This window comes from Olea europaea, chromosome 18, assembly GCF_002742605.1.
Source record: "Olea europaea var. sylvestris chromosome 18, O_europaea_v1, whole genome shotgun sequence".
Lineage (NCBI taxonomy): Eukaryota > Viridiplantae > Streptophyta > Magnoliopsida > Lamiales > Oleaceae > Olea > Olea europaea.
In genome coordinates this window covers 24,175,349-24,186,069 of record NC_036254.1, presented here as the reverse complement: position 1 = coordinate 24,186,069, position 10,721 = coordinate 24,175,349, and the positions used below count along the sequence as shown (strand labels likewise).

The 10,721-nt window shown below is 34.7% G+C and overlaps 1 protein-coding gene across 2 annotated transcripts; it reads right to left on the bottom strand.

Moving 5' to 3' along the window:
* Nucleotides 1–2,563: 2,563 nt before the first annotated feature.
* LOC111367867 (nodulation protein H) lies at nucleotides 2,564–8,427 on the bottom strand. 2 transcript variants are annotated; one of them, XM_022988942.1, is made up of 7 exons: nucleotides 8,064–8,427; nucleotides 7,105–7,340; nucleotides 6,765–7,023; nucleotides 3,592–3,771; nucleotides 3,356–3,511; nucleotides 2,887–3,086; nucleotides 2,564–2,715 (listed from the first exon to the last, which is right to left on the bottom strand). In XM_022988942.1, the coding sequence occupies exons 1-6, from the start codon at nucleotides 8,091–8,093 to the stop codon at nucleotides 2,919–2,921; spliced, it is 1,029 nt and encodes a 342-aa protein (XP_022844710.1). In that variant the 5' UTR covers nucleotides 8,094–8,427; the 3' UTR covers nucleotides 2,564–2,715; nucleotides 2,887–2,918. The 2 variants fall into 2 exon arrangements, with proteins under 2 accessions (XP_022844710.1, XP_022844709.1); XM_022988941.1 differs by having other exon boundaries at nucleotides 2,564–3,086.
* Between the last annotated feature and the right edge of the window lie 2,294 nt (nucleotides 8,428–10,721).

The following is a 10,721-nucleotide window of genomic DNA, read 5'->3' as shown; positions in this document are numbered from 1 at the left end:
ACCATCGTGTCCGATAGGGACGTTCGCTTCACTAGCCATTTTTGGAGGACTTTGTGACATAAGATGGGTACCAAATTAAAATTTTCTACAGCCTACCACCCTCAAACTGACGGTCAGACCGAAGTTGTTAATCTGAGTCTTGGTAACTTATTACGTTGTCTGGTCCGGGAGAACCTTCGGAATTGGGATTTAATCCTTCCTGTCGCTCAAATCGCGTATAATAGCTCCGTAAATCGTTCATTAGGTATGAGTCCATTTGAAGTCGTTCACGGATACAAGCCTAGGAAACCATTAGATCTCATCCCTATGTCCCCACAGGCTAGAGTATCAGTATCAGCCGAAGCATTTGCACAACACCTTCGTGATTTGCACATTGAGATCAATAAACAACTTGAAGCTAGTAATGCAAATTATAAACTACAAGCTGATTTACATAAACGACACATTGAGTTTAATGTTGGGGATTACGTTATGGTTCGCATTAGGTCAGAGTGGCGTCTACATGGACCCGCCTCCAAATTGCAAGCTCGTAGTGCTGGTCCTTTTAAAATTTTAAAGCAAGTTGGTCCAAATGCACATATTGTCGACATTCCATCCCACATTGGTTACCACCATACTTTCAATGTTGAAGACCTTGTAGCTTATAAAGGTCATTTCATTCCCTCGGATGATCCCCTGTTACCTCCTTTTGTGGACCTTGATCCTAATTCTTTGGCCCCCACTAACCCACTACCACCTCTCACAGCACACACAGATAAAATTGATGCTATTTTAGATGAAGAAACTGTGTTCACTAATGATGGAGAGGTTCAGCGCTTCCTTGTTCGTTGGGTTGGTCGACCAGATTCTGATTGTGCATGGATCTCCAGGGAGACACTACAGCATTTGGATTCAGATTTGCTAGAGCTTTATCGGAGTCAGCAGGATCTTCCTTGGCCCAGATCGCCTCCCGTCCACCCGAGGGGAGTTGGTGAGGACACCAGGTTCAGACCGCCACTGACGCATTTCTACAGACGCAGGAAGAAGCTTGCCCAGCCACTCAGCTTATGGTTGGGAGATTGACAGATGCCTATGGTGATATAGCCACTCGACAGGGTCGAGTTTTCTCTCCCACCCCGGGAGAATTGATGAGGACATCCAATTTTAATTAATTTTAGCAATTTTAATTATTTTAGTTGGAATTTAGGTTATTTTAATTTTATGGACTTTTGTATTGGGCTTGGCCCTAGGTTTGCATTATTTTTCAGTATTTAAACCTATCTTACATTGTTATTTGGGATGATGAATTTGATTAATTAAAGATTTGGCTTGCAGCCGTTTTTCCCCTCTTCCCCTCCTCTGTATTCCTCTTCTCTTCCCTCCCCCATCCCTTCTTGTCATTCACAGATTTATTAATCTCCCTACATCATAAATACTTTGAAAAGATACTAAAAACCTAATCTGACGAGTGTCAAATTGAGAATTAAATGATAAAAAATTGGAGTATTAATTTGTTTTATACTAACCATCTTTGGCTATTTTGAACTGACATTTAATAAATTTTCAATTCGAAAGATGCATTACGAGGTTTGTCGTGAACACTTCAAAAAAAAGATACCAAGAACCTATCTCCATAAGCGAATATCAGAACTCGAAAATAAGTCAAAAATGTAATGTCAAATTGAGAATTAAGTATCTGAGACCGATACAATGAAAATCTCTATTTTGGGAAAGGCGTCTGTGTCCACCAAGGTTTTTAATGCATGAATTACCGAAAATGCCCTCCCCAAGATGGATGAATTACTAAAGGGACACTTAGATCATTTAATATTGTCTAATTTTTCTAGGTAACCAATTCAACCGGCAGTCCACATATGCAACTGATATGGAACCCCGTATACAATTAATGTAGCACTATATAACGTTCCAAAAATCACTAAAAATATGAGAAGTAACAGTACCAAGTAAAATAATAGACGTTAAATGATAAGAATAAGATTATTAAATTCATTTCTAGCGATCATATTTGGCTCATGTTTTTGAACCTGCCATTTAACAATTTTTCGATCCAAAAATTAGGCCTCCAAAAAGAAAATTCCTTATTCCACTACTTCCCACATGCCATAATTAAGGAACTCAACAAGAATCGAATATAATTAACTAGGGGTGGCAAAAACCCCGCCCTGCCCTGCCCAGCCCTGCCCCGCCCCGACGGGTTGGCGGAGCGGGGAGTAACTCCCAACCCCACGAAGTGAAAAAATAAACAAGACGACAAACAAGGTAAGCCGTCGCTCAGGGCATCCCACCCGAACCCGCGTCGCTGTCATCACTGTAATTAATAACTCAGGGGCAGAGGGAGGGATGCCATGATCTCAAGCCCCAAAAGAAAGGTTCCATGTCTAAACATTTAAAAAGAATATATTAGCCCCAGTGAATATTACATTCTACACACAATTACTTCATTTTATCCTTGCGGTAAAGCAAATGAATCTTGCATAACACCTAAATCATAAATTCTTAGCATCCTTTTGCACAATGGACATGTGAAGAATGTAACTAACAAGATCAAGCTCACACATTTTCATGGAACTAAATAACCCATAAATGAGATCACTTCAATGTGATATTCCGAAGTTCTACAGAGTTTTTCCCCTTTTGCAGTCTACAGGTATAAAAGGATTTCACATTCTGTTCACAATGCCAATACATGGATATGTAACAAAGCTGTACATATGCCTGCATAATTTGAAAGGACAAAAAAAATGGAAAAAATGGTTATAAGTAAAAGAACAAAGCCAGGATTAGACTGATATTCGACTGAGAACGACATCAACATTTCATTGATGTCACCTATTTGGTGTAGAATTCTATAATGGTCAGCTACTGAAAGAAAGTTAGTTGAAGTACTCATTCATTTCCTCGAACAGAAAGGACCCTAATCAGTAGTCATTGTGAAGAAAGCTCTCGTATGTAGTTCCTCGAAGTGTCTTGTTGACATCATCCCAGTTCTTGATGTGATCCGACAATGATCCTTTGTGTATTTTAACCTGCCGACTAGTTAACTCCATTCGTGGAAGCCTCAAAAACTCTTGAACGTCAACCAATTTCTGCAACAGACTCGAAATATAGATAAGAATTTATGCCCGCGGAATTATTCAAAATACTTCTGGGAAAAATGAAATTACTTATTATCTAGCCCTAGCTTTAGAAGAACAAATGATTCTCATAAGTGATAACGAGTAGTTTGCAAAGGAAATTTTGTTAATCAATTCATTCTTACAATTCTTACAGGTATCTAGAGGAAAAGGTCTTGACGAATCCGATAAGTTACCAAAATGATACCAAGATTCTTCATGAAGTTGAATAGGCAACTTACAGTTCGATTTTTCATGAGATCTTCATAGTATATAATGAAGTGCCGAGTGCTGCTGAAATACTCCAGGGCTTCCAAAACTGTTTTGTCCATTAGCTTTAAATCCTCTACCAAAGATGTTAGATTGATCGCTGGCTTATATGTCGAAAGTGTATTAGCCTACAAGAAGCGGGTAAAGAGATCGTGATCTTGATAATATTAGTCATCATTGGGGAAGAAATGGGAGCAGGTGGAGATACCTCTTCATGTGAGTGCACATGCGACTTGTGCCTTCCATTCAGAAGTTTAGCATATCGATCATAGGAATTTGCCAGATCAGAAACCATCCGACGCAGAAGGTTACGTCTGAAAAGAAATATGATTGACACACCTCTGTCATTAAAATATTCTACAATTTCTTTATGGTGCTCCATCAACCCCTGCATCAGTCATAATTGTTAGTGATTGAGCCCTAACCCAATTACCAGAATAATAGAAAACAAAACCAGAAACATGCAAAGCAAACACGGATTTAAGATGATTCGCCCTTAGAACAATGTCCACTTGCTGCTGTAAATTTTTCACTACAATAAATGAGGAGATTACATGGTTTTTCACACCTCTGTGTTGTCTGCACCAACCCCCCACCCACATCCATAAAAGTGATAAAACACTCTACGAATGATATGGTGACCTAATGCAAGTATATATTTTATGATAGGTTGATCAACAGCTGAGGGGAAGTGTACTAATCCATAGGCTCCACAGAGTCCCAACAATAATACTGCAGGTTGGCATTTCCCGTAAAAGACAAATATCAACTAAAGCAACAAGATGATGAGAAATAATGTATTTTGAGGGCACACAGGACTTCATCCAATCTAGAGGTTGCCAAGAGCATGAAAAGAAGGTATTCCATAATAAAGACTGTTTGAAAATTGAGCTATTATTGCTACTCCAAACCACTTCATGTTGTGGATCTCTCAAAAATGTGATAACATTTAAATTGGACAGGGGGATGTCAGTCCTCTTCCTCACATAGATTACATCAATCATCAAATTATCAAATCTTTCATTGGATTCTTTAATTCGGTTGTGACAGTTAAAACTTGAACACAGCGCCAACAGTTAAACAAATAAATCCGGGAATCCAGATTTTATTATTGTGTCGTAAGAAAAAAAACACAGCGCCAACAGTTAAACAAATAAAACTCTTACATTATTTATCAGGGGTTACATTGTACTCAAAGCAGAAAAAAGGATTAAATTAGCTCTTGTTTGAGGATAGTCGGATAGATTATACTCGGTTTAAATTATATATATATATATATATATATATAAGTGGTGGAAAGTAGGTAATCCTTGTAAGTCCCGGGACGTGTGTAGATAAAAATAGGTTTGGCTGATTATGTTTATAAATTAAATAGGTGCCAAAAAAGGGCTTAAAAATTAGATTTTTTAAAAGAATTGGTCCACAGTTGTGTTGGGTTTGCGAGTAAAACCAACACAATTCCTTTTACTTTCATGGATTATCAGGATTTAATACATGAAACAAAAGCTACTCTTTTATCTTCTATAATAGTTATTGGTCATTGGTGGTTCAACCGCGTACATGCAAATACAATCCACACAAACTTATCCTTTTGAAGTTCATTTTAGTTTTCAATAAGATAGAAACTCTTTTTATCTCAAACTCGTGATGTAGAATAGAATATGGAAGCTCTTAATCTGGAGGATATTGGTGAGATTAGAGTAGATTTAGTAGGCTGTAGCCTCTAGAAATAGAGAAATTAAGTTAAATTTTTAAAAACATAGTAACATGTTTGGTTTGAAAAATTGGATGGCAGTATTAAAGATGAGAAAGAAGCTAAAATATTGTTCAATATATTGCCAAATCCTGTCGAATACTCTATACCGAATGAGTATTGCATACCAAACATACACTCAGTGTAAGCAAGAAAGAAAATCTAAGAGACACATCCAGAGGCCTTAGGCATCACCACAGGCTCTTTCGCATCTCACAAACCCAATATTGAACTTTAGTTATATGATAGACCTCCTCTCTTGTTTACCTATACTAGAAGGATCCAGGAGAAGGAATGACCAGCTGGCTTGGAGTAACAGCATCTAGTAAAGAGGTGGATGACGAGACTTTGTTATGAGCCCAATAAACAGTAGAAGGAGCAGGGTAGGCAGGCAATTTTAGAAAGTGGATGACGAGTTAGTTTGAAAGTATCAGCCTTCCATATGCATTTGTTTTCCATTCTTTTACTATAATTCCTTTCAACTTCAATCAGAATTCTGCGTGATCTTTCATTAGTTTATATTTTCCAACTTGAAACTTAATAGTGTATAATTGTTCTTTGGTTCTCTCCTTCGAAATGAAAACATATGGTCATATCTGCAGCGCTTTCCAGGACTATTTTTGACTTCTTTAGAAATTACGCTCAACAAGTACTCGACTAATCAGTAACAAATTGAATTTACTTTTCAGAATATAACGCGATTGGAAAGAAAGAAATTTAAAATACTGCTGTTTTTCTGTGTTGTTATTTTTTTTATTTTTTTTTTCTAGATATTAACTCCTTTTATGGCTTTGATAAAATGGTGGTTGCCATTGATTTCCATCAACTAATCAAGCATCGATTGAAAGACCCTGCCTAAACTGAAATACAATTCCTAGACTCTTTCCCATCAATCAGATTCTCACTTGATCACTTCTTTCCAATAGGATTTAAAATTGCTGTTTTTGATCCCTTAACTAGATGTCAACCATTAGACAACTTCAAGACATGCCAGAAAATTGTGCTATTGTAACACTTTATTCTACCATTTCCCTCTCCCTCTCCTTTCTGCAAACAAGTGGAGATTAAGCATGCTGGAGTCTGTTACAGATGGTTGTATATATAAGTAAAATATATGACCCCAGGGAAAATTCGTCGTCCAATGCAAATTGGTTAAAAATGGATAATCAGATTCCTTATCGGGACTTCAAAGTTGTTCATTTTATGCAGAGAGGCACATGCTAAGAAGACTTCTCTGTTAAGTAACCCTAAATGGGAATTTCTATACATATCAAGTACAGTAAATGCTACAAACTACGGGTCTAATAGATATATTGCTTTTCTTTGGTCTTTACAAACCGGGAATGCCAAACCAGTCTTTAACATCAGTAAAACGAAAGTAAGTTATGATTATAAGCATAAAGATCTTAAAATAGCAGCCCACCCCCACCTCCCTTCTCTCTTTGCATAGGGCCAATGGAAAACCTATTCCCACCTAAACCAATAAATAAATAAAAAGAACAAATCCCAACCTTCTATTACTATGCAAAAGACATGCTTCGAATTATATGTACTATAAACAAATAATTAGGCATGTAGTAGAGAGATTACATAATGCTCTCCAAGCTTGAATGTTTGTAATAAAATACCTGATTAAGCATCCACTTGAAGCCAATTGCAGCTGAGCACTGATTCTTCGAAGCACTAGTAAACCAATCCAAATTGTAAACTCTATCCAGTGTCATCAAGATTGAAGAAACATTATTTCTCCTCTCCTTGACAGAAAAAATCTCCCCGTTTGAGCTGACATTAATATGGCTATTCAATAACGTTTCAAACCACCCACTTCCAGATCTTTGCATTGACACGATGGCAAAGAGCCGTACAGGATTACATGCACATTCAACCCTGGCATAAAGAAAACATGTTGACGCTCATTAAGACATTAATAAGAATCAACTTATAGTGAAAGTAAAATTTCATCATTACCTGCTAAAAGTTTTGGGATTTGGATAGTGCACGTAAGGAATCTGAGATCTATCGATACTATAATCACAATGTGTCCTCTCGATGATTTCATTGTTTAGAAATTTCGAACTGATGCTAAAATTAGATTGCTTTAGACAGATTGAGCAAATATAAACACCAAATGCCATCGCAAACACCAAGACTGTCATTCTTAACAGAGCTGGGGATTTCTTGGAAGGTTTTATGATTATGGTATCCTGTCATCCAAAGAAAAGCGAACTGTCAATGCACAAGAATCTCAAGGAAGCCCATTACGGCAATTTCTGTAAGACAAAAATTAAGGGGAAAAAAGATACTTAGGATAAGGAAAACTATAGAAAATTAGCATAGAGGGAATACAGGAAGATATAAATTCAATAATCGAACTACCAACATTGAATTGGCTAGATATCCGGGCTCTAACTACCGGACTTTGCTGTTCTTATAGATTTAATTCATTGAAATTCCACAAAATAAAACAGAAGAATTAAAATCTCCCAAATAGTAGATAGGAATAGAGTCATTGCAACACACATCAAAGGCCACGCAGGTTAAAAAATAATCATCTTTCCTTCAGTTGCAAATTGGAAGGCCAAATAATACGCTACAAAGCTTAAAACGTGTTTACTTTACTCAATTCAAATGGGTTCCATTAACAGGAAACTACGAGAAAACTGTGTGACATGAAAACAAGTAGTGCTATATAGTGTTTCGAAACCATGTATCCATAGCATTACTTCTAATATCATATATAGAAAAATAATGCACGGTAAAATCTACTCTGGTTAACAACAAAGAAACCAAGTGTCAGGTTCTAGTGTTCTCCAATTTACTCCAATACAAAGATTTTTCTAGACTAGAATTTCAAAATATTCCGAAGAACAAATTCAAAGGTTGAATCTTTCAAATGAAAACAAATAGAAGCAAAAAATAGAACTGACCTTGGTGAAGAGACAGATTTGTTCAGCCATTAACTTTCTAAAGGTAACAAAAACCAAAATCCAGAAGAGACTTGCCCACAAAGTTCAGATTCTTCTAGTTCTCCATCGCCTACCCAGTATTTACTCGTGTGTGTATGTATGTACAAAGCTTATACAAATTTGAATTATAAAATAAGATTTGTGCAGCAAAATGTTGGGATTGGACGGAGTCAATTTCCTGGTTAAGAACAAAGGCATTAAAGTCCAACATGAACAGCTGTGCCGCTCTTCTCTCTGATACTGCTTTTTTCTCTGTCAGAGCTTCTGTTCATATTTCAGATTATTCACTTGTAATAAAATTTTACTTTGAGCATTTTATAACTGAGATTTTGTTTAATTTTTGGAATTATATATTACAACTGTATGTCGTATATTAATGGCATTATAGAGTCCCACATCCCCCCTGTAACAGGCAACAGGAAAGACACGAGTCTTCAGGCGCCATAGTGCGAAGTTGACGCTGACTTCTGCTGGGGCCACAGCGCGTTACTGGAATCATGGTCTAAATCAAAGATAGGAATTTATCACAATTTTTATTCCATACAATATATTTTAATTACATTTAGGCTATGTTTGACTCACATTATTCCAAAAAAAATTATTTTTAAATAGTAATTTGACATCATTTCAATCACATATTTTTTAATTAAATAATATTACATGTAAATACAAAATTTTTCCTTATTTTTTAATCACACATTTTCAATCAATATACTATTCAAAAATGCATTCTTATAAAAATAATGTAGCTCAAACAATGGCTTAAAGTTCTTAATTTTTGTTCATTGTAATAATTATTTTCTTATTTGGTGTTTGACACCCATTTTTATGGAAAATAAATTTTAGAATAGTAAATTGATGGAGAATGTGTGGATGAAAAATAAGGAGAAGTTTTTTATTTACGTATAATATTATTTTAATGAAGAATGTGTAGTTAAAAAGGGAGAAAAATGTATTTTGATAAAAATGATAATCAAACGGGGCTTAATCTTTTCGGTTGAATTCTTATTTTCAACCATCCATTAATTATTATTCTCATATTTGATAATGATTTATATCAAAAATTTTATTTTCATGCTTTGAAATTAGGAAAAAAATATTTTTTGTACTTTAATGAACTTTTGAACATAAAACTGTTATTAAATAAAAACGTGTAAACTAACAGAAAGTTTGAGAATAAAAATGACAAAAATTCGATGGAAACATAAGAACTATAATGAGTAAATATTAAAAAACCTTAAGTATAATTAAAATAAAATTTAAGAAATAAAATTTGTGGTGTGAATATACTCACCCTTTATATATTTGTTTTCATTTTTTAATGCCCTGGTTTTATACAATTTTTTCAAAATTATTTTTTTGAAATTTATTTTTTTTATTATATATACTTTCGATAAAATAATTGCACAAAATCACTTCTCACAAAATTCTTTCTCAAAAATTAAAAATCAAACAAGAGCTAAAGATATTGGTAGTTTTTAAATCTACTTATTTCAAAATTGAACGTGAACATTATAGTATCTTCAATAGGACTATGGGTTACACTAAAGAGTTATCACATTACTTCAAAATACTTCACGAGAAGGAAGCAGATGAAGAATGTGGAGAGGGTGTGCTAGACATCCACGCTTATTGTTTTTATAATTAATCTCGGGTGGTGTGTTACACACCCTTCATTTAATTTTTAGAATTTATCTATGTTCTTTCTTTACATTTTCTCTCTTGTACATGTAGCTCACAATTAGCGCAATCCACAAACCTCTTCGAGATGCTATTGTTTTCATCCACATTTTTATTCACATTCCAAAAATTCACATTGTCGGGTGTTTAATGATATGTAACAAAATAGAATTGTTACAATAATATAATGTAATTGGATTTTATTATAAGTTACTGAATTATAATGTGAAATAAATAAATGAGTGATAAATGAGTCCTTAATAGCTATGGATTATACAACATGTGTAATTGAATTAAAGTTTAACTTTTAATATTGCAAGATTAGTATATTTATTTATCAGGTTTATTATGGCCCCGTTTGATTTTCATTTTTATAAGAATGAAAATGAAAAATATAGTCGTTATGGAATTCACACAAGAGAGAGAAAGTCAAATATGGTGGTTTAATGTAAGAATGAGAATGAAAAATATAGTCACTACGGACCCACACAAAAGAAAGAAAATCAAATATGGTGACTTGATGTAATGAATTACGATAATATTTTTCATTTTTAGGGACATAGAATGAGAAATAAACGGAGCCTATATAAGGCAGATAATTTCATGTGTGGGAGAGTGACCACTAAATTTACTCTTAACCTCTCATAATAATGGCATACTTAATGCTATTTTAATTAATTTGACATCATTTGCTTTGTTCATGAATAAAAATAAATAAATAAATAAAAGCTCTCTCCAGCTGAGAGTACAGTGCTTTAATTATTGGGATTTGCTTAGAATGCACGACACTCATCATTATTTATACCGCTTTTTCAGATACTTTACGATACTAGACGATAAATATTACATTGCTTTGCAACAATGTGATAATTGATTGAGAATAATTCCAGCAATGGCCATCTCTTTTGTTCCCACCATGTTAATAAAAGAGGAGTTCAT